At 40.7% G+C, this 21,644-nt stretch overlaps 1 protein-coding gene across 1 annotated transcript; it reads left to right on the forward strand.

The window, feature by feature from the left end:
• LOC128399043 (vomeronasal type-2 receptor 26-like) lies at positions 1 to 16,737 on the forward strand. Its single transcript, XM_053360301.1, has 6 exons — positions 1 to 131; positions 1,780 to 2,071; positions 3,060 to 3,953; positions 6,487 to 6,714; positions 15,174 to 15,296; positions 15,982 to 16,737. Exons 1-6 carry the CDS (start codon positions 1 to 3, stop codon positions 16,735 to 16,737), a joined length of 2,424 nt encoding a protein of 807 aa, XP_053216276.1.
• Positions 16,738 to 21,644: the final 4,907 nt, after the last annotated feature.

Genomic DNA, 21,644 nt, shown 5'->3' on the forward strand with positions numbered 1-21,644 from the left:
ATGCATATTACCCATGAATGGTATGAACAAGGTGACCTTACCATTGGCGCCATAGTGTCTCATATCCTTTACGTATTCCCCAGCATTTCCTTCCATCAACACCCATCTCACGACTTTATTGACAATCCAGTGTAAGTAAATGGACCTTAAGATTATTTCTTTTATTCCTTAGACATTTATATCCACCTAGAAAGTACTTTTGCTTTGGAAAAAATGCTATGAAAAAATATTTTTAATCTATTTTAAAAAAAACAGTCATAAGAATTTATAAGAATATTTTATTCTTGGTTCAGAGTAAAGAGGCGACACACCAAAACCTGCTTCAAGTTGGACAGTATGTCTCTATTATCCAGTGAAGCATAGAAAATTCACTGAACTTCCCCAGTCAAAGAGGCAGAATTAGGGTTGTGCGAGCAGTGTACACACATTGGAGACAGAGCCATGGGAGCACTGCCTCAAAGCCAGGAAAGCCAGGCACTGGGCTTGAGGAGAGGGCCATGAGGATCTGACAAGGTTCTGAAGTCCTCCTGCCTCCTTCACAAAGCCTAGTTAGCAATTTTTCAGCTTTGAGAATTAGATGGAAGGATTCAAGGACCCTGCCAGAGCCTTTTGACTCCTTCCTAAGGGAAGGCAATGCAAGGCCTACATGGGTGCAAATTTTCAGCCTTGCAATAGGCGTCATAGTACCCAAGTTTGCCACTGCCAGTCAATCCTATAAAGCTCCATTTAAAGGCCAAGACAGCCAAGGGTCAAGAGGTCAGTTTGACAACTTCATTTCTTCAAGTGCATTCACTACATCCTCTGGCCACAATAATCAAAACTGTTCCAGCACAAATGGAACAGAGAGTGCACTGCATACCATTTGACAGGCTCCAATTGTATCATGCAGTTCTGTCTGAGACTGATTCCATCTCTAAAGTGCTTCCAAAGACGTAGCAGCAGGCTGCTAACGTTATAAGAGAAATGCTCTCTTGGCCAGATGACAAAAGAATATTCAACACTGAAAAGCTCTTCCTGATAGCTGGTTGTGGACGCAGTGCTGGTAAAGATGAAGATTTGAAACTTCAGCCGTGTTTGAGCTGATGCAGTTTCAGATAACCATCACTTGCTCTCTAGCCATTGATCCTCCTGCCCACAGTAATACATCATGGCAACTTTTGGGTTCAAATCTCCATTTTCTGGGTCACCTGCAACTTAGGCACTTTTGTGAGTATCCAAGGGGAGAGAGGAGAGCTATGAAGCCCAGCTTGAGCTGCTTTAGTGAAGGATGGTACAAAATGGAAGCCATGTCTAAAGTACATTGCAAACAATCCGGGATACATTTTAAATACGCTTAGTAATAATGGGAGGAGAGCCCTTTTACCATCATCACTGCTAGATCATCACTGGGCATTCTTCATATTCAAAATGGCAGCTGCCAATTCCTTTATTTAATATCATACCATTTCTATTGCTAGGGACAGCTATGTACTGACAAAGGGATATTGAACTGATTTCAATAATTGTAGCATAGCCATGTGGCACAGTTCTTGTTTCTAGTGATAAAGAGCAACATGGTTAAAAAACCTGAAGCTTCATAAGTGAAGATCTCTTCTCAACCTGTGTTCAGACAAACATAAAATTTGACTTGGATGGAGGAGACACCCCAACATTAACTCTAAAAGCACAAAGCAATTTCAATATTTACAAGAATATTTAACAGAGGCAGTTGAATCTCTGACATCTTGATGCTGTGCACTGTTTTATTCCCCATAAAATAGTAACACACTTTATTTGTAGGGTGATTAGAAAGTTCTACCAACACATCCTCGCCTTGGTGTTTGCTGTTGATGAAATCAATGGGAATCCCAAGATCTTGCCCAATGCCACGCTTGGATTCCACATCTATGATAGCTGTTTTGATTCAAGGATGACCTACCAAAACACTCTGGATCTGCTCTTTAAATCACTTCACTTTGTCCCCAACTACATATGTGGAAATCAGAAAAAAATAGTAGGAGTCATTGGGGGACTTAGCTCTGACACCTCCTCATCCATGGCAGATGTCTTAGGCATTTACAAAATCCCACAGGTACATAATATGGATATATCATTCCGTAGTTCACTCTACACTCCTTCAGCTAGGAAGCTGTTGATTCATAAGTATCAAGTCAACAAAGGAAAATGGTTGCATTGCAATATATCAATATATTTGAGGAGGTTAGTATGCGCATAAACCAACTTTTATGAGGGAGCCAAGTTCCCAAAGATGTGTTTAATATATTTAGTGGAGGATTGGGCTCACATTATTTCAATTCTGCAAGCATTGTCCTAGCTGTCTGAAAAGTACCAATCCCAATTCAAGCTGTTGATAATCGCTTGCACAGGCATAAATAACTCAAGACAAGAATGGCCCTCTCCCTAGGAATCATGAAATTCCCACCTCGTGGAAGTGTGATATTATTCAGCACTGTCCTCTTTCAGAGGCTAATGAAAAGCAATTTTCTTGTTATTTTTCTGGCATTTGAGGAGAGAAAAATAGTGGTACCATTTTTGTGTTGTTCTGCTACATTACTGAACTTCATTTTAGTTGCCTTAATTTTTGCTGGCATTTTGATTCATTATATAGGATATGGTTTATTGTTGTTCACAGGAAATCTACAGGAGAACCCCCATGAGAGTTCTTAGTACATAAACCATCAAAGTCTCTCTAAAAGAGCTTTAAAGGTTATAGACCAAAATAACATGATCAATGGTTTGTCTCCCTCCATTTCCACAATCAAGTTTTGTTGATTTATCCAAGCAGTATGTGGAAAAGAGCAGGGATAAATGCTCTCCTGACTTTGACATAATTCATGTGTACAAGTATGCGACTGTGATGACACCACAATAATAGAAATTAATATCTATATAAATAAATGAGCAAGATTGTTTGTTTTGTGCGTTTTCCTATGTAAATGGGAGGGTGGCCCTTTCTCTAAGATTAGAAAAGATGGAATGCATAGGATTTATATTAGATAAATGAGTGTGTTGTGAATTCTTGTTTCCACATGGAAAAGTTTGGCTTTTTTCTTTCTCAGATTTCATATGGTTCATTTGAACCGGCCATAAATGATCACATCAAATTCGCTTCCTTTTATCGCATGGTCCCCAATGAAGATCTTCAGTACAAGGGAATTATCCAGTTACTTCTGCATTTCAGATGGAAATGGGTTGGGCTCATGACTCCAGCTAATGAAGCTGGAGATCAGTTCTTGCAGACCATTGAACCAATGCTTTTCAAGAATGGAATCTGTTCAGCGTTCACAGAAAGAACCGAAAACTCTTTGCATTTCAGCGGTAACATATTTGATATAGTGGATCAATCAAAGCTTTTCTCGCAAAATTTCATGAAAAGCAAAGCAAATGCAGTTGTTATATATGGAGAAAGTACATCTATTATATGGCTTACAGGTGTTATAATTCCAAAGATTATGATTCGGCTAATTCTTCAGCAATTTGCGGGGAAAGAACCTGAATGGAAAGTATGGATTACAGCAGCCCAAATAGATTTCATATCAAATCAAATTTTCAGTAAAGTTATTGACATTAATATACAAATGCTCCAAGGTGCTATATCCATTACGATTCACTCCAAGGAGATTCAAGACTTCTCAAACTTTCTGCAGGATGTAAAGCCTTCTGGACAAGATGAAGATGGTTTTATCAAGCATTTCTGGGAACAATCGTTTGGTTGTTCACTTTCAAACGCTACTGTAATGGCAGGCATTATGGGTACATGTACTGGAGAGGAATTGCTGGAGAACCTCCCTACACCATATTTTGAAATGAGCATGACCGGCCACAGCTACAATATCTATAATGCTGTCTATGCTCTGGCACATGCCTTACATATTAGGTGCTCATCTGAAGCCATCTGCAAAAGGACAATTGACGGAAACAGACTCTTTCTTCAGAACGTAGAGCCTTGGCAGGTAGCGTTTCCTGTTACAAAGTCTTTACTATATAACATGCTCAGTGTTGTGCACTCCATTGATGTACGATATGGGTTGTCAATTATTTATATTAAATAAAATAATAAATCTTAATACATCAAAATGAACATTAACTAATTTTATTGTGATCCCTTCCAACTCTATAATTATATGATCCTATGATTCTAGAAAATATTTGCTTGAACTTCCCCTCTCTGACATCAAAGCAATTTTTTTTAAAAAAAAATAACTTTTTATTGGGTTTTATAAACAAGAATAAAGTTATACAAATAAGTATACCAATTTTCTCATGTCCTTTGTATATCACAAAAATAGCACAATAAATGTGGAGTAATATCTGCAACATATGGTTCATTATTAGTGGTCAATGTATAAGTTCTTGGTTCATGAATTGGTTTAAACAAGGGGGAAACAAAGGGGATAGAAAAGAGGGGGCTTTGTTAGGAAGAAAAGAGGGGAAAGAGGGGGTGGGGGAATGGGTCGGGTGGTTATTCTTCTATTCTTCTACTTAGTGTATGTGTGGGGTTTTGGGTCAGCGTTACTTGTATGGGTTCTCTGACTATTCACTTGTTATATATGTTTGGTGTTGAGAGAGGTTGGGGTGGCTTAGGGTGTGGTTGTTTGTCTTTGGTTCGCTGAAGTGAGGCGGGGGTGGTGGGGGGGTGTATTTTTGAATCAGGCTAGCCAGATTGATTTGTATGCTGTCAGCAGATTCTTGTTATTGTGTTGTCGGGCTGTGTATGTGATAAAGGGGAACCATACTGGGGTGAAGGCGTCTTCTTCTCTTTGTCCCCTTGTCAGTTTCAGTTTATTGGTTCATTTTTCTAATAAAGCTGTTTCCCATACTATTTGATACCATTGGTCCATGCTTACTCCTGACAGGTCTCTCCAGTGTCTGGCTATGATATTTCTTTATCATGTGAGTGGTCATTATTATCTTGGAATATGTTTAGTGAGGTCAGTTCTGGGGTGACTTCTAATACTTGCTTAGTTATTTTGCATATTTCTTATATGATTGCTGTACAGAAGGGCTGGATTTGGGGACATTCCCACCATATATGGAGGTATGTGCCCATGGAGGTGCATCCTCTCGAGCATCTTGGTGAGGTTCCAGGGTGTATTAGTGCTAGTTTCCATGGTGTTAGGTATCATCTGTAAGTGAGTTTCAGAGTGAGTTCTTTCCTTTTTGCTGATATCGATTTAAAGGGAGGTTTAGACCACATTTTAGTCCATTGGGTGGGGTTAATCTCATAGCCTATAGTGTCTTCCCACTGTTTTTTTATTATGTTGAGGAGAATATGGGATTTTGGAGCAGGATTTTGTATATTGTGGATACCATCCTGTTGCTGTTGACCTGGGTTACTACTGGGTTGTTTAGGAGGGCATGTACTTGGTGATGGGATAGCCAGGACATCTGGGTAGCCCCTAGTTTGTCTTGTATTTCTTGTGTTGATAAGGGTTTTCTGCTTTTGTAGAAGTCTGCTAGGCGGTATAAGCCTTTGGCCTGCCATGTTTTTATCCAGAGATTTTGTGCTGCATGGTGGAATAGTGGGTAGTGTGCCAGGGGAATTAGTAGAGATGGAGTTGGGGACAGTTTACCTGCTTATTCTTTCCATTCTTTAATCATGATCAGCAAAGATTCTTTTCAGTGGCAGGCTGACTTTCTTATAGCAGAACATGAATTCTAGGGACAGTCTGTATATCTTCAACACAGCCCCTCTCATTTCTTATGTCCTGTGTAGAGCACAGTGGTGTGACATGCTGTAGCCAAGAGCTGATGCCCTCCCCTTGTGTTGGATATGTGATGGCTAGTGGAAGAGTCCAGTGCATCTAGAGGCGTGGCAAAGGTTGTAGCTAGTCTGCCATAGATTGCTGTGGGAGCCCCTTCACATGTCCACCTAGAACATATTCCCTTTAGATGTGAGGACTTTCATATGGGGAAACAATTGCACACTCCTCTACTGTGTGTCCTAAATGGTCGCTGTTACCAAGGAACATATACTAACACAAGACTACACAAAAAGAGGTTTCTTGGTTATCAGAAGAGGGCTTACATTGACTAAATGCACAGTAACTAATACAGAGCAACATACAGCTACACACAAACAGAAATCATGGATGCCCTGAACTGAGAAACTCAAGCTCCTAACATGAGGGCTATAACTAAATGTCTCCATGTTGCATTAATATAATATCTTGAGAACATATGCTCCTTGCCCTTTTCTTGCCCATCATCTCAAATCCCTTCTACAGCTTGAATCTTAACAAAGGCTGCTCTGAAACAAGCAGATCTACAGCCTTTATGTGTGTATCTCATGACTGTTGAGTTTACACTGATTCACGATTTCCCTCTCTATTTGATCTGCTGTCGAAATTTGGGTGCTCTCCATAGGGAACTGAAGTGGGGGACCCCTGGAGGAAAAGAACTTATATTCTTCCCAGAAAACTATTGAATTATCTTAGTAAGACTTTCACAACACTTCATAGAGCTTTTGATTCTCTTTCCACCTAGCTGCACTCATTTCTGCACAGAATCTCATTCAACAACAGTGCTGGGGATGAAATCACATTAAATGAACATGGAGAATTAGCAGGTGGATTTGATATTACAAACCTGATCACTTTCCCAAATACTTCCTATGTTAGAGTCAAAGTCGGAAAGCTGGATCCTCAGGCTCCTCCTGGAAAAGAGCTCACCATTAATGGGGACAGAATCCAATGGCACAGAGCCTTCACTCAGGTAAGGAAATCACTGCACATAGGGGTGGCATTATTGGTCATTTGGAACATGCTGCAGAGTGCGTGCAGAGTAGACCACACAGATGGAATCACTGAAGAGATGCAAAAATATCTTTGCATGGTTTAAAAGCAAATCTGCAAACCAATATGCAGTGTTTATATCCAAATGATAAATAGAATGTCCATGTTGTGATGCATCTATTAACAAAAGCTATTAACAAAAACTCTGATCATTGCAAATATGCCTCAAAGCTCCACAGTCAACAACAAAAAAATCCACTTGGCACTTTTAATCCTTTTATGACTTGCCGTCTGAGTGTGAAAAGCTTGTAGCTCGTATCTGCCTTTACGATATGGTGGCTGCTGCTGGGGTGATGACTGTGATTGTTGAGCTGAACCAGATTTGGGAGTACCTTGTGTGGTTTTTTTGGATCTGCAATCCTTTGCAAAATGTCGTTGTTTATTGCAGAAAAAACGCTTGGCAACTTTTAATGCAGTCGTGTCACCGCAAGTCCGCATACGGATATCCTCATTATTTCTGGAACCAGCCGTGCTTATCGCACAAGCCTCCCTTCGGTCTAACTCTCCCATTAATCTTGCCGTTACCCCTTCCACTTTTAATTGTGCTGGTGGAATGGTAGATATCTGGCCAGCTAGACCATCAAAGTCTTCATGAAGGGAACAAAGAATGATAAATACATACTGAATATCAGGTATCACCATGTCCCTTCGAATCAATTCATCACGTTTCTCCTCCAAACACCTTAAGTGTGCCCCCAAATCACCGCCAGGCTGCAGCTTTGTCTGGTAAAGCTGCTTGAAAAACATTAATAAGACACAGACTCCTTCCTAAGAAGTTCTGCTGCAAGACCTTCCCACATTTGCTTGGCAGTTTTCTTATTCCTTATGTAAACCACTTGTTGGTATCTGACAGCCAAATTAATTATTGCCCTGGCTTTCGCATCTCCTATCGTCCAAGGATCATTCATGGGGTCAGCAAGGTCCTCAGTAACATACTGCCACATATCACAAGAGGTCAAAAGTGCCTCCACACAAAACGACCATGAACTATAATTCTCATCTGTCAGCTGTGGAAACGTAAGAGCTTTCTTGGCTTCTGTAACATGGTCAGTCAGCCTGGAAATCTTCCAGTACCACACCAACAGAAGGAGTAGACTTCAAACCTTTCTCAGAGTCCAAAAATGGGCAGTCATATACTCAGTGCTGGGCCCATAACCAGATATTGGGCATTGCAACTATTCAACAGACATGTTTTGCCACTTGAGGTGAAAAGGGAAGTGCTGCCACTACTAATAACACTGCTACTAATAATTCTTTTGTAAATATAAAATGAACCACTGCTCCAAAAAGAGCAACGTGCAAAGAAGACATGTCAAACTAAAAAGGACAAATGACTATCAGAGAGTGTCGTACAAAATGCTTGTTTGTTAAAGGCAGCTCTCCACTTAGTGGCATTAGATAGAATGCTAAGCTAACCATATCATTATGCATAAACACTGGAATCTTTCAGGTTCACACTGATGCCGCTTAAGACTCTAGTGTTGAATTGGAACGATAGAAGCAGGGGTGTATGGAGGTGTTTGTCAGGTTGGCCCCTGCCACAGACCTAGGAGGAGCCCCCGAATCATGCCTTGTTCAGAGTGCCTTGGAGCCCGGCTGCCCATCCATGTACTCCATGGGTTGCTGGGCAAGGCATGCAGGCTCCTCTCAGTACCTCGGGGGAGGAATCCAGGTGCTTGTCATAGTCATGTGTTGCCAGCCATGGCTGAGCTCCAGGAGGGAGAAGCCAGCCAACCAGCCAAATCTCAGAGGGGGTACTTGCCTGGAGGCAGAGTCCATATACACACTCCAGTCCAGTCGTAAGGTCAGGAGTATCTCAGGTCACGTAGTTCATATAGTCAGACAATCCGGGGGTCAAGAAAGCCAAGGGTCAAAGGTCACGAGAAACAAGAAGCAGCAAGGTCTGATCAGGGATGACAAATGTTGTTTACAGCGACTGACTGAGGTGGGAAACCCTGCTTTAAAAAGCTGGAGCCAGCTGGTTCTCATCAGGAGCAAGAAGGCAGATCAGCAGCAGGTAAAGTCACTTCGCCTTCTGCTCCTTCAGGCTGCTGCTCGGTAGGTGAAACCGACTCCTGGCCCATGACACCACTGGCGTTGGCCATCAGAGCAGCGGTCCAGTTCCACATCCCTAGTTAGTTGTTGGCACTGTTGTAAGTGTGAGTAGAGTGCAAAGCTTAGCTTGGAGGGAAGAAAAGAGAGGCTAGTGGATGGAGTTGTAATAGATATAAGGCGGGCAGGTGGTATGCCAAGCGAGGAAGGCAGGCAAGCAGACAGGCAGGCAGACAAAGGAAGGCAGGGGGAGGAGCAGAGCAGACCCAACCCTGATGGCCCAGGAGGAGCACAAAAGGTGATGAAAAGCAAACTTTAGAAGTTCCTGTTCCATGGTCTCTTCCAACTTTGGAAGCACTGATATCTCCTTGCCAATGGTGCAAGGGATGGTGGGGATGCAAAAATAGCTCCTTGCCAAGTGCACAAGGGAGCCTAGGTACACCTCCACATAAAGGACATCAAATCCGCACAAGGAGATCTCAGTTTTATTAGAACTAAAGATGGCAATATGATTGCTCATACTTTGAGAATATATATTGTAAAGAAAAAGAGCACTAGGTAAAGTTTAACCACAGTGGACTTCTGAAAGAGAACTCTTCAGCAGGATACTATTGATTTGGATCTTTTACAAACAAAGGGACTAGGAGGGCTTTTGCCTTTTGGAAGGTGTGGGAACAACTTGAAGTTTAAGAACTGACTTTACGCCCTCTAGAGGATTTGTGAACAGTTTCAGTAACAAGTGAATTTAAAGCCTGAGAACTTTTTCCTACTGACAGCTTAAGAGTGTGGGAATGACCTTGAGTGAAAGACTTTGTTATGGCAGATGGTAAACAGAAAGAAAATTCACAAGAAACAACTTTGAGATCTGGTAGACAATACAAAGCTGATCTTTCTATGCAAAGAAGGGCCTCTGTATCAGGGGCCTCGGGAACTGCAGCTGTCACAAAGGTAAAAGTGAAAACAATGTCTTCTGAGGAAGCGTTTGCAAAGGCATTGGGGAAAATAAATGATTCTTTAGAGGAATTAAAGAAGCAAGGAGCTGAAACAAATAAGAAAATTGAAGAAATCTCTGGGAAAATTGATTTAAATACTAAAAGTATAACTGACCTCGGGAACAAAGTGAACTCAAATGCAGAAGCAATTGGGAAATTACTGGAAGATTCATCCACAACACGAAAGATAGCTGAGGAAGCTAAGGAAATTGCTACTGCTGCTGAGGAAAAATTTCCACCGGTGTACAGGAAACTAGATGAGTATGAACTGGCACTTTCTATGCAGGATATGCAACGCAAGGAGAAGAACTTGAGGATCAGACTTGTGCCGGAAAAGGAAGGAGATAACTTGGTGGATTACCTGACAAAGGAGTTTTCTGACTTTTGGAAGCAGGAGCTGAAAGAAGAAGAGTTCAAGATAGAGAGTGCATTTAGGTTGGGAATAAGACAGAGGAAGAATAGACCCAGAGATTGCCTGATAACTTTAAGATCCAAGGAAGAGAGAGATAAAATATTGAACCTGCACTACCAAACAACCCTTCGAATTGAAGATTTCTATATTGAGATCTTTAAAGACATTCCCAAAAGTATTTTGGATGCAAGAGGTCCTTACAAGGATTTGGTGACACTGCTGAAAAGGAACTACATACTATTCAGGTGGGAGTTTCCCCAAGGCTTGTCTTTTAAATACAAGGGGAAGAAAAGAAGAATAAAAACAGTGAGTGATAAAGACAAGTTCCTGGGAGAACACGAAGAAGACCTACAGAAAGAGACCTATCCAGGAGAAGGACACCCTTCAAGCAAGGGATCACTAGATACGGACATAGAACCACCGACAAAAGACGAACAACAACTGGGAGCTGTAGGAGGAAGCAAGTAACCCCATCATGGCTTTGCAACTTCTAACCTGGAATTGTAACGGTCTAAATAATCCCCGAAAAAGGAAAAATATATTTCATGCTCTAAAGAAAGATCAATTGGACTTGATTTGCCTACAAGAGACTCATGTGACAAGAGCACACAGAAAATTATTAATAAACAAGAGACTGGGACAAGAATTTATATCTTCAGACAGAGTAAAAAAGAGAGGAGTGGTGATCTACGCAAAGGAAAATCTGCAACCGAAACAAATCTTTAAAGATGACCAAGGAAGATATTTGGCAATTGAAATTCAATTCCAAGGAGAAAAATTTTTGACAGTGGGAATATATGCACCAAATGAAGGGAAAGCAGAATTTTTTAAGAAGTTGCATGAGACTTTAATGGACTATATGGATTATAAATTAATCATGATGGGGGACATGAATGGAGTAGTTTCAACAAATATGGACAAAGCACAAAGACAGGTAGTTACAAAAGATGGAAGACTACCAAAAACTTTTTTTGAAATGACTGACAATATGGACTTGATTGACATTTGGAGAACAAAACACCCATTAGAGAGAGAGGGAACCTTCTTTTCTGAAGCCAAAATGACATGGACTCGGATTGACCAAATTTGGGTGACTAGCAGTATGGCGTCGAATATAAAGAAAGTGGAAATCTGCCCAAAAACTCTCTCCGACCATAACGCAGTAAAGATGGTGATGAAGCAAACAACAACTGGTTCCTTCAGATGGAGAATGAATGACACCTTATTTAGAGACGAGGAGATCTGTAAAAAGGCCCAAAAAACTCTGAAAGATTATTTTGAAATTAATTTAAGGACTAAAGTAGAAAAAAGAATAGTGTGGGACGCAAGTAAAGCCGTGATGAGAGGGTTTTTGATACAACAAAATACATTAAAGAAAAGAAAGCAAAATGAGAGGAAAGAGAAAATTTTGGAAAAGATAAAAGAAGGGGAAAGGAAATTAAGACTGAAGCCAAAATCGCAAGAGATTTTAAGAGAAATTAAATTGTACCAAACACAATATATGGAACTGATGAATCAAGAAATAGAATGGAAAATTAAACAAATGAGACAAAAGACTTTTGAATCTGCAGATAAATGTGGCAAGTTATTGGCTTGGCAAATAAAGAAGAGACAAAAACTCAACACGGTAACAAACTTAGAAGTGGAGGGAAAGAACATATGTAACCCAGTGGAAATTAGGAACTGTTTTCAGAGCTACTTTAGACAACTGTATACACAAGGGCCGCAGAAAGAAACAGATATACAACAATTCCTCGAGAAAAATGGGCTGAAAAAGATTTCGCAGGAAAGTAAGACAATTTTGAACCAGGAGATATCAGCACAGGAAATAGAAGATGCCATTCAAAACATGACGTTGGGCAAATCACCTGGACCGGATGGATTGACTTCCAAATATTACAAAGTCTTGAAGGAAGGGCTTATACAACCCTTGAAGGAAGTCTGCAATGAAATTATTGAGGGGAGAAGGGCACCAGATACGTGGAGGGAGGCCTACATTACACTTATACCAAAGACAGAGACTGAAAAGACCCAACTTAAGAACTACCGACCCATCTCGTTACTAAATGTGGATTACAAAATCTTTGCTGATGTTTTAGCAAAGAGACTGAAAAGAGTTTTGATGGAGGAGATTCATGGGGACCAAGCGGGCTTTCTCCCGAAAAGGCATTTGTCGGATAATGTAAGGAACATAATTGACATTTTGGAGAAGCTGGAAGTGAATATAAATACTAAGGCTGTTTTGATATTTGTGGACGCCGAGAAAGCCTTTGACAATATATCTTGGAGTTTCATGTTGAAGAACCTCCGGGGGATGGGGGTAGGCCAAGGGTTTGAAAATGGTATAGGTGCAATATACTCTGAACAGAAAGCAAAATTAATTGTAAATAATGTGGTAACAGAAGAGTTCAAGATTGAAAAAGGGACACGTCAGGGGTGCCCTATCTCCCCATTACTTTTTATATCGGTCCTGGAGGTTTTGCTTAATATGATTAGGAAGGACCAGTTGGTTAAAGGGGTTCAGGTCGGAGCTAAACAATACAAATTGAGAGCATTTGCAGATGACCTAGTACTTACTTTACAAGAGCCAGAAGCTAGTACGAAAAGAGTTTTGGAAATAATTCAAGAGTTTGGTCAAATGGCAGGATTTAAATTGAATAAGTTAAAAACTAAGGTATTGGAGAAAAATTTAACACAGACTGAAAAAGAAAGGTTTCAGAATGAGACGGGGTTGACTGTGGTTAAAAAAGTGAAATACCTGGGTGTGAATATGACAGCTAAGAATGTGAATTTATTTAAAGACAATTATGAAAAAACTTGGACAGAAGTGAAAAAAGATTTGGAGATTTGGTCAAACTTGAAGCTTTCCTTGTTAGGCCGAATTGCAGTTATAAAAATGAATGTATTGCCAAGAATGTTGTTTTTGTTTCAAGCATTACAAATAATGGATAAAATGGATTGTTTCAAGAAGTGGCAGAAAGATATATCTAAATTTGTCTGGCAGGGCAAGAAGCCCAGAATAAAATTTAAGATATTAACGGATTCAAAGGAAAGAGGGGGGTTTGCCCTGCCAGACTTTAAATTGTACTATGAAGCGGCAGCTTTCTGCTGGCTAAAAGATTGGCTGCTTCTTGAAAACACAGACATTTTGGATTTGGAAGGTTTTAACAATATTTTTGGGTGGCATGCATATCTGTGGTATGACAAGGTTAAAGCGCACAAAAGTTTTAAAAACCATATTGTCAGAAAAGCACTATTAAATGTCTGGGTCAGATATAAAGATTTGCTGGAAAATAAAACTCCAAGGTGGTTGTCGCCAATGGAAGCTAAGGCAGTTAAAAAGTTAAATATGGAGTCGAAATGGCCAAGATATTGGGAAATTCTGGAAAAGGAAGGGGACAAATTGAGATTGCAGAGTTTTGAAAAATTAAAAGGGAAGGTGAGAGATTGGCTGCACTATCATCAAATAAATGAAGTGTTTAAATTGGACAGTAAAATTGGCTTCCAGGTGGAAAAATCAAAATTAGAGACTGAACTGTTAGAATCCAGTACTAAGAATTTGTCAAAAATGTATAACTTGCTGCTGAAATGGAATACACAAGATGAAATGGTTAAATCAACTATGATTAAATGGGCTCAGGACATTGGTCATAATATTTTGTTCGCTGACTGGGAAAAGTTGTGGACCACCGGGATGAAATTCACGGCATGTAATGCCTTAAGAGAAAATATAATGAAAATGATTTATAGGTGGTACATAACCCCAGTCAAGCTTGCAAAGATCTACCACTTGCCTGACAATAAATGTTGGAAATGTAAGGAAAAGGAAGGTACATTTTTTCACCTCTGGTGGACGTGCCCGAAGATTAAGGCATTCTGGGAAATGATTTATAATGAACTGAAAAAGGTATTTAAATATACCTTCCCTAAGAAACCAGAGGCCTTTCTCTTGGGCATTGTCGGCCAAGGGGTGTTAAAGACAGATATAACTTTTTTTATGTATGCTACGACAGCAGCTAGAATACTCATTGCAAAGTACTGGAAGACACAGGATCTACCCACACTGGAAGAATGGCAGATGAAGGTGATGGACTACATGGGCTTGGCAGAAATGACGAGCAGAATCCGAAACCAGGGAAAAGAAGCGGCGGAAGAAGAATGGAAAAAGTTTAAGGACTATTTAAAGAAATATTACAAAATTAATGACAGTTAGAATGATGTTGGACTAAAGTAAATGGTTACTATTAGTAATGGTTAAGACAAGGAGAATAAGGATGATTAGCTTAAATTTACAGCAAAATAAGGGAAGATTTGCTGAACAATTGATTAGAATTTGGAATACAGAAACGGGAGGCATGAGGAAGTCGAAGAAGAAAGGTTTAAGAAATTAGGACATGAAATGGTACTTGTTTTTTGTTTTGTTTTTGTCTTCTGTTTGTTCATGTATGTTTTGTTTGTATGAATATAAAAATTGTTGAATAAAAATATTATAAAAAAAAAAAGAGAACTCTTCAGTACTTCTGCCCATTAAGGAATTATTATTTTACAACTTCAAAATATATGTATTCGATCTGCCTTAATTCTGTTATATATCCAACAGTGCCAATGTCGGCCTACATAAATAAATAAATTCTGTATAAAGTAAAGTACCATTGGAATATTGACTTTCAAGTTCACACTAATAAACATTTTTGGAATGTTTTAATGCCAACACCCATTTTCCTTTCAGGATTGTTAACCCAATATTTGCTAAATTCCATTCCCAATTCCTTTATATGAAGGATGAAGAGATTTGAATATATTGAGAGTGTGGATCCTACATTTAACATTTCTGGCCCTCCTATTTACTGATAGATCACCTGATGTTAGATGAATCCCTGAAACATTTTCTAAATATCCACCTCTTTGTGTCTCTTTGGATAGGTGCCACCCCTTTCATTATGTAATGCCAACTGTCTTCCTGGTTATGAGAAGAAAAAGAAGGAGGGCAAGAAGTTCTGTTGTTATGCTTGTGATCCATGTCCTCATGGGATGTTCTCAAATGAGAAGGGTGAGAGATGCCACATTAGCATATACAAGTTATTTCTAGGTTGTATAACATGACTATATGCATAATGTAAAGATTTTCCAACATTATTGCATGTAACGCTTTATAAAGTTTAATGCATTCTCCTATTGCTAGTGGATCACTTCTCTGCTGCCAAATTTTAATAACATATTTTAACGTTATAAACTGTGAGTGTGGGTCCTCCCGGTCTGTTTTGATGCAACAAGATAAAAAATTTGTACTGTCCTGGAAGACACTAAAGCTTTGGAGAAGGGAGGCTCTATTAGAAGTGGTGGTCTTTTCTCTAAGAACGAGGCACTTTGTGGACTTAAATCTTCTTCTTCCTCTCCTTCACATTTTATGGGTTGTACACATTTTAATAATGCATTTTATTGTTATTAACCACTACTGTAGCTCCACCCCAAGTCTGTTTTGATGCGACAAGACATAAAGTTAGTACATGGTAAGGGGAATTTAAAAAAACCCACTCTTCAGCATATACTGGATTGTTTCCAATTGTCATGCAACCTTTTTTCAGGGTTGGAAACCTGTGCCAGATGTCCTCCGCATCAATATCCAAATGCAGAGCAGAATGAGTGCATTCCCAAGAAACCAAACCTCCTAGGCTTTGGTGAAACTTTGGCCATGGTTTCAACTTTCTCTGCGCTTTTATTATCTCTGATCACTGCTATGGTACTTGGCATTTTCATTAAGCACCGGAACACTGCCATCGTCAAAGCCAATAACAGAAGCCTCACTTACATTCTCCTCATCTCCCTCCTCTTGTGTTTCCTCTGCTCCTTGATGTTCATTGGAATGCCTAATAAGGCAACCTGCCCACTCCGACAAACGGCTTTTGGCATTGTCTTCTCTGTGGCCCTCTCCAGCATCTTGGCCAAGACTATTTCAGTGGTTTTGGCATTCATGGCTACCAAGCCAGATTCCACAATCAGGAAGTGGGTAGGCAAAAAACTGGCTTACTCCATTGTCCTTTCCTGCTCTGTGATTCAAGTAGGAATCTGTGCCTTCTGGCTGGCAACCTCTGCCCCATTCCCAGATGTGGACATGCACTCAAGCAGTGAAGAAATTATATTCTTATGTAATGAAGGGTCAGTTCTCATGTTCTATGGTGTTTTGGGCTACATGGGGTTCCTGGCCATTATCAGCTTCACTGTGGCCTTCTTAGCCAGGAAGTTGCCAGACAGCTTCAATGAAGCCAAGTTCATCACCTTCAGCATGCTGGTCTTCTGCAGTGTTTGGTTCTCCTTTATTCCTACGTATTTGAGCACCAGAGGAAAATACATGGTGGCTGTGGAGATCTTCTCCATCTTGGCTTCCAGTGCTGGGCTGCTGGGTTGCATCTTTTCCCCTAAATGCTACATTATTGTGGTGAGGCCTGAGCTGAATAACAGAGAGCAGCTGATACGGAGGAAGATGTAAATAACAGAATAGTTTGTCATTTCTGTATTTAGACTATATATACATTGGGCAGCTTGCGTCATCACACCTCAAGGAAGCCAATCAAGAAATGCCACTGTGCTAATTACCAAACCAACCATCCCCCTACATGTACTGATTATTTTAAGAAATGAATGGAAAGTGACAATTTCATGGTGACAGTAGTTCTCTTAAATAATGGATCATGTTTTATGTGATTCATTTTTAAGCCCCTACATTTATTTATGTATGTATTCATTTGTGTTGTTCATAATATAATGAAGCAGAACATTTAAAAGTGCTCCAAACCGGAAATCACAAGGGCACTCCACTAGAAATTCTAGGCACAAAAAGACACCAATTTCAGAACTCCCAGGATAAACTTGGATTTCTACACTTCTGGAATCTCATACCTCAGTTGACACGGGGCTTTGAAGGGAGATAGGAAGTGATTCACCCTGCCATACGTAGAAACTGCTCTAGACTCAGAAGTCTCTAATACTTGAAATACCCCTGGCAGATCAATATCACCCTAGAGATGGAGCCTTTTTCTACTCCCCACTCTTATTTGCACCAGGGATAGTCAATCTGTGGCCCTCCAGATGTTGCTAAATGGCAGCTCCCACAAACTCACAACAAACCACTATTATAAAGAATGATGGAAGCTGGAGTCCTGAAACATCTGGATGGCATAACAGTGCCTCTTACTACCTTACACTGATGGGCCACCCTGACAGTTTTCTGAAGTATTGTTTCCTACCAGAGTATGAGAGAGATGTCTTGAACCTGTGCCATGGCATCCTGGGGTGCCTTAAATGATGGACAGGGGTGCAGCGGACAACACTGGCCTCTGTCCCTCTTTCCTTCGCTCCCTCCTCTGATGCCCTCTTGTGACTCGGCCTCCCTTAGGCTTGTACAGCCTTGGCTTTAAGCTCCCCAGGTGAATAGTGCCTTGGGCGCTGGCCAGGGGGTGCTTCCAAGGTCCCTGTGGAACAGTGTTAGGGGGAAGGAGGTAGGGGGCAGCTCCGACCAGGAACGGCGGCAGCAGCTGCCCGGAGGTCTCCCAAGGAGACGTGAGAGAAGAGGAGGCTGAGGGAACATGCTATGAGGGAGGGTGTTTGAAAAAGTGTGGGAGGCTGCCAGCTCTGCATGGCAAGGGGTGACATAACTGGGCTCCTGAGCCCCACAGGGGTGCTGCAGAAAGAATGTAGTTGGTCAAGGGTGCCGTGGACTCAAAAAGGTTGAAAACCTCTGTCTGTCAGGCTTTCATGAAAAGCCCTTCCATCTGTGTCTCAATGCTGTAATCAGAAATAGGCACGGCTTGACAGTAATCAACTTTATTGCTCAGTAAGCAAGGAAATATCACACTGCACTTCCATCAGCAAAGCAGGTCAGTTTCAGAAGTTAAATTCCTTTCCCTCTCATCCCCTATTAATACCTCTATTCTTAATTGTTCCAGGCTTTTCTCAACTCTTTCATCTTGTGCAGAGAATGGGGAAGGGGAATGGGAAGGAGACAAATCAATTCTGTATGGCAGAGCAGAAGACACAACCCCTATTCCTTCTCTATCACCTCCGTGGCTACCTCAAGCCTCTCCCTTTCATCTTCACTCTCTGCTGATGATTCTTCTCTGTCCCACCAGTTTGAACCTGGTTCAAAGTCTCCTTCCCCCTCAGGTGCCTCCTGGGTCACTGGCTGCCACTACTCTTTCTCGTCCAGCCAGGCCCTGACACTGTCTTAGATGTTCCCAAGCATGTCACTCTGCTTCAAACGGTATATACATGTTCTTTCAAAAGTAGCTGGACTGTATTATCCAGGGTCTCTATATCCTGATATGGTTTGGACCATTTCCATCATTGTTTCCAAGATCTAGCAAATGGAATCAATGTTACATATGTCAGAGAGTGTCAGGGCCAATAGCAGTAAGAAATTAGACAAATGGGGAAAGGATGCAGTTGGCTCACCTCTAAATACATTTTGATAGAGGAGTTTTTAGGGAGAAGATGGATGCCTGCCTACAGGTGGGGTGTTTTTATTTTTCTTGGTTTGGTTGTAGTTCTGGATGTCCTACATTAGCAAGCAATTGCTCAGGATGACCTTGGAAATCCCTTCCTAACCTTTGATTCTGCGATGTGACAAATATGTTTACTTCGGCAGTTCTACTGATGATGCACCAAAGAGTCAAAAAACATTGCACAAAAAGTTATCTGACCTGTAATTATTAAAATTACTATAATCAATTCACCTGCAAAGCAACAGAAGGCATAATGACAAAAATCAAAAATTAATTCTGAAATGATTAAAAGCACACTGGTGTTCCATAGAGCGTTAAGGTAATGGAGGAGAGGTGAGGCCAGCTTTTGCTTTTCATTGTATTGGTTAGATTTCAAATCATAACATTCAATGATTTTTTTGTGGCAGTGCTGAAGTTAATGAGAAGATTGATACCTGCCTCTTTAAGTACAGAATTGGCAGAATCAGCTGTCACCAAATACATCCTGTTCAAGTCAGACTGATGATAGTAACAATATTGTAGATAGGTAAAGGAGAGTCCATGTGCAGAAGGATATTTGTGGTGAGGATGTTGTTGCTGCTGCTTCTCTTGCTGTTTCCCAATATGGTGCCCCAAGTGCATACTGTTGTTTGCCGCAGAAAAAATCCTGTGCATATTCTACCTGAATGGTATGAACAAGGTGACCTTACCATTGGCGCGATAGTGTCCCATTTCCATTGCATATTCCCCAGCATTTCCTTCCATAAACACCCATCTCAGTTCTTTATTGACAACCCAAGGTAAGTAAATGGCTCTTAAATAATTTAATTTATTCTTTCTACATTTATATCTGACTATAAAGCACTTGGTTCACTTTGAAAGCCAAAGTAAGATTAAACCCAATAGTAAGATTTTATAAGACTATTCTACTCTTAGTTTAGAGCAGTACTCTGAAAGAGGGGATACACCATAACCTGCTCCAAGATACATGGGATCTCTCCATCCTCCAATGAATCATCAATCACTCGCTAGACCTCCCCAGTCACAGGGGCAGCCTTAGGGTTCTGTGAGAAGTGGCCATGCATTGGGCCCAGAGCCATGGAAGTGCTGTCTCAAAACCTGGTAAGCAAGACGCTAGGCTTTGAGAAACAGGCATGGGCTCTGATAAGGTCCTAGAGTCTTCCTCCTTCCTTCCCAAAGCCTAGTTAGCACTTTTCCAGCTTTGGGAACCAGGTGGGAAGCTCTAGGACTCTACCCGAACCTTGCTTTTCCTTCCATAAGCCAGGCAAGGGATCAATTGCGCAGCTTCATTTTTTCAAGTGCATTCACTACATCCTCCGGCCACAATAATTTAGAGTGATCTAGCAAAGATGGAACAGAGGGTGCACTGAATACCATTTGACTGGCTTTAATCATGGTAAAGGTAAAGGGACCCCTGACAGTTAAGTCCAGTCACGAACGACTCTGGAGTTGCTCATCTCGCTTTACATGCCAAGGGAGCTAGCAGTTGTCCACTTCCTCAGACATTTTTTCCAAGTCATGTGGCCCCCCAGACACCTAGTTGTGGAGACAATTGTAGTGAAGAAGTAAGCTGTCATCACCACTGCCCGTTCCCTACCACGTACCAGGTGCAGAAATGAAACCTCAGCCATGTTTGAGCTGATTCAGTTTCAGATCACTACCACTTGCTTTCTAGCCATTGATTCTCCTGGCCACAGTAATGTAGCATGGCAGACTTGCATTGGGGACATCTGGGTTCAAATCTCCATTTACTTGGCCAACTACAACCTTGGAGCTTTCCTGAGTATGCAAGGGGAGAGAGGAGAACTGTAAAACCCAGCTTGAGATGCTTCAGTGAAGGGTGGTATAAAATTGAAGTCATGTCTAAAGCACATTGAAAGCAATCAGGGATAAGCCATAAATGCACTTAGTAATAATAGGAAGAGAGCCATTTTACAATCTTCACTCCCAAATTGTCACTTGGCATTCTTCATATTCAAAATGGCAGCTGCCAATTCCTTTCTTTTCATTTAATACCAGTTTATCTTCCTAGGGACAACAACTGTCAAAGAGGTATAGAAATGATTTCAATAATTGTGCATGTTTCTAGTAATAAAAAGCAACATGGTTAAAAAACCTGAAGCTTAGTAAGTGAAGATCTCTTCTAAATCTTTGTGTTCAGACAAATAAAAAATCTGACTTAGATGGAGGAGACATCCAAAAATTAACTCTAAAAGAACAAAGCAATTTCAATATTTACAGGAATATTTAACAGAGGCAGTTAAATCTATCACATCTCGATGTTGTGCACTGTTTTATTCCCCATAAAATAGTAACACACTTTATTTGTAGGGTGATAAGAAAGTTCTACCAACACATCCTCGCCTTGGTGTTTGCTGTTGATGAGATCAATGGGAATCCCAAGATCTTGCCCAATGTCACTCTTGGATTCCACATCTATGATTCCTATTCTGATTCAAGGATGACCTACAAAAACACACTGGATCTTCTCTTTAAATCACATCACTTTGTCCCCAACTACATATGTGGAATTCAGAAAAAAGTAGTAGGAGTCATTGGGGGACTTAGCTCTGACACCTCCTCAGCCATGGCAGATGTCTTAGGTCTTTACAAGATTCCACAGGTACAAAAAATAGATATTTCATACCGTAGTTCACTCTACACTCCTTCCATTAGGAAGCTGATGATTCAAAAGTATCAAGTCGAAAAAGGAAAATGGTTGCAATATATTGATATATTTGTGGGGGTTAGTAAGTGCATAAACCAACTTTTATGAGAGAGGCATGTTCCGAAACATGTGTGTTTAATATATTTAGTAAAGGATTGGGCTCACATTATTTCCATCCTGCAAGCATTGTCCTAGATGTCTGAAAAGCACCAATCCCAATTCATGCTG

Source organism: Podarcis raffonei, chromosome 13 (assembly GCF_027172205.1).
Source record: "Podarcis raffonei isolate rPodRaf1 chromosome 13, rPodRaf1.pri, whole genome shotgun sequence".
NCBI classification, from domain to species: Eukaryota; Metazoa; Chordata; class Lepidosauria; order Squamata; family Lacertidae; genus Podarcis; species Podarcis raffonei.

Coding starts and splice junctions, on each gene's coding strand:
- LOC128399043 (XM_053360301.1), top strand. CDS start 1: ATGCATATTACCCATGAATGGTATGAACAAGGTGACCTTACCATTGGC. Junction 132..1,779: donor GACTTTATTGACAATCCAGT/GTAAGTAAATGG, acceptor CTTTATTTGTAG/GGTGATTAGAAAGTTCTACC. Junction 6,715..15,173: donor GGCACAGAGCCTTCACTCAG/GTAAGGAAATCA, acceptor CTCTTTGGATAG/GTGCCACCCCTTTCATTATG.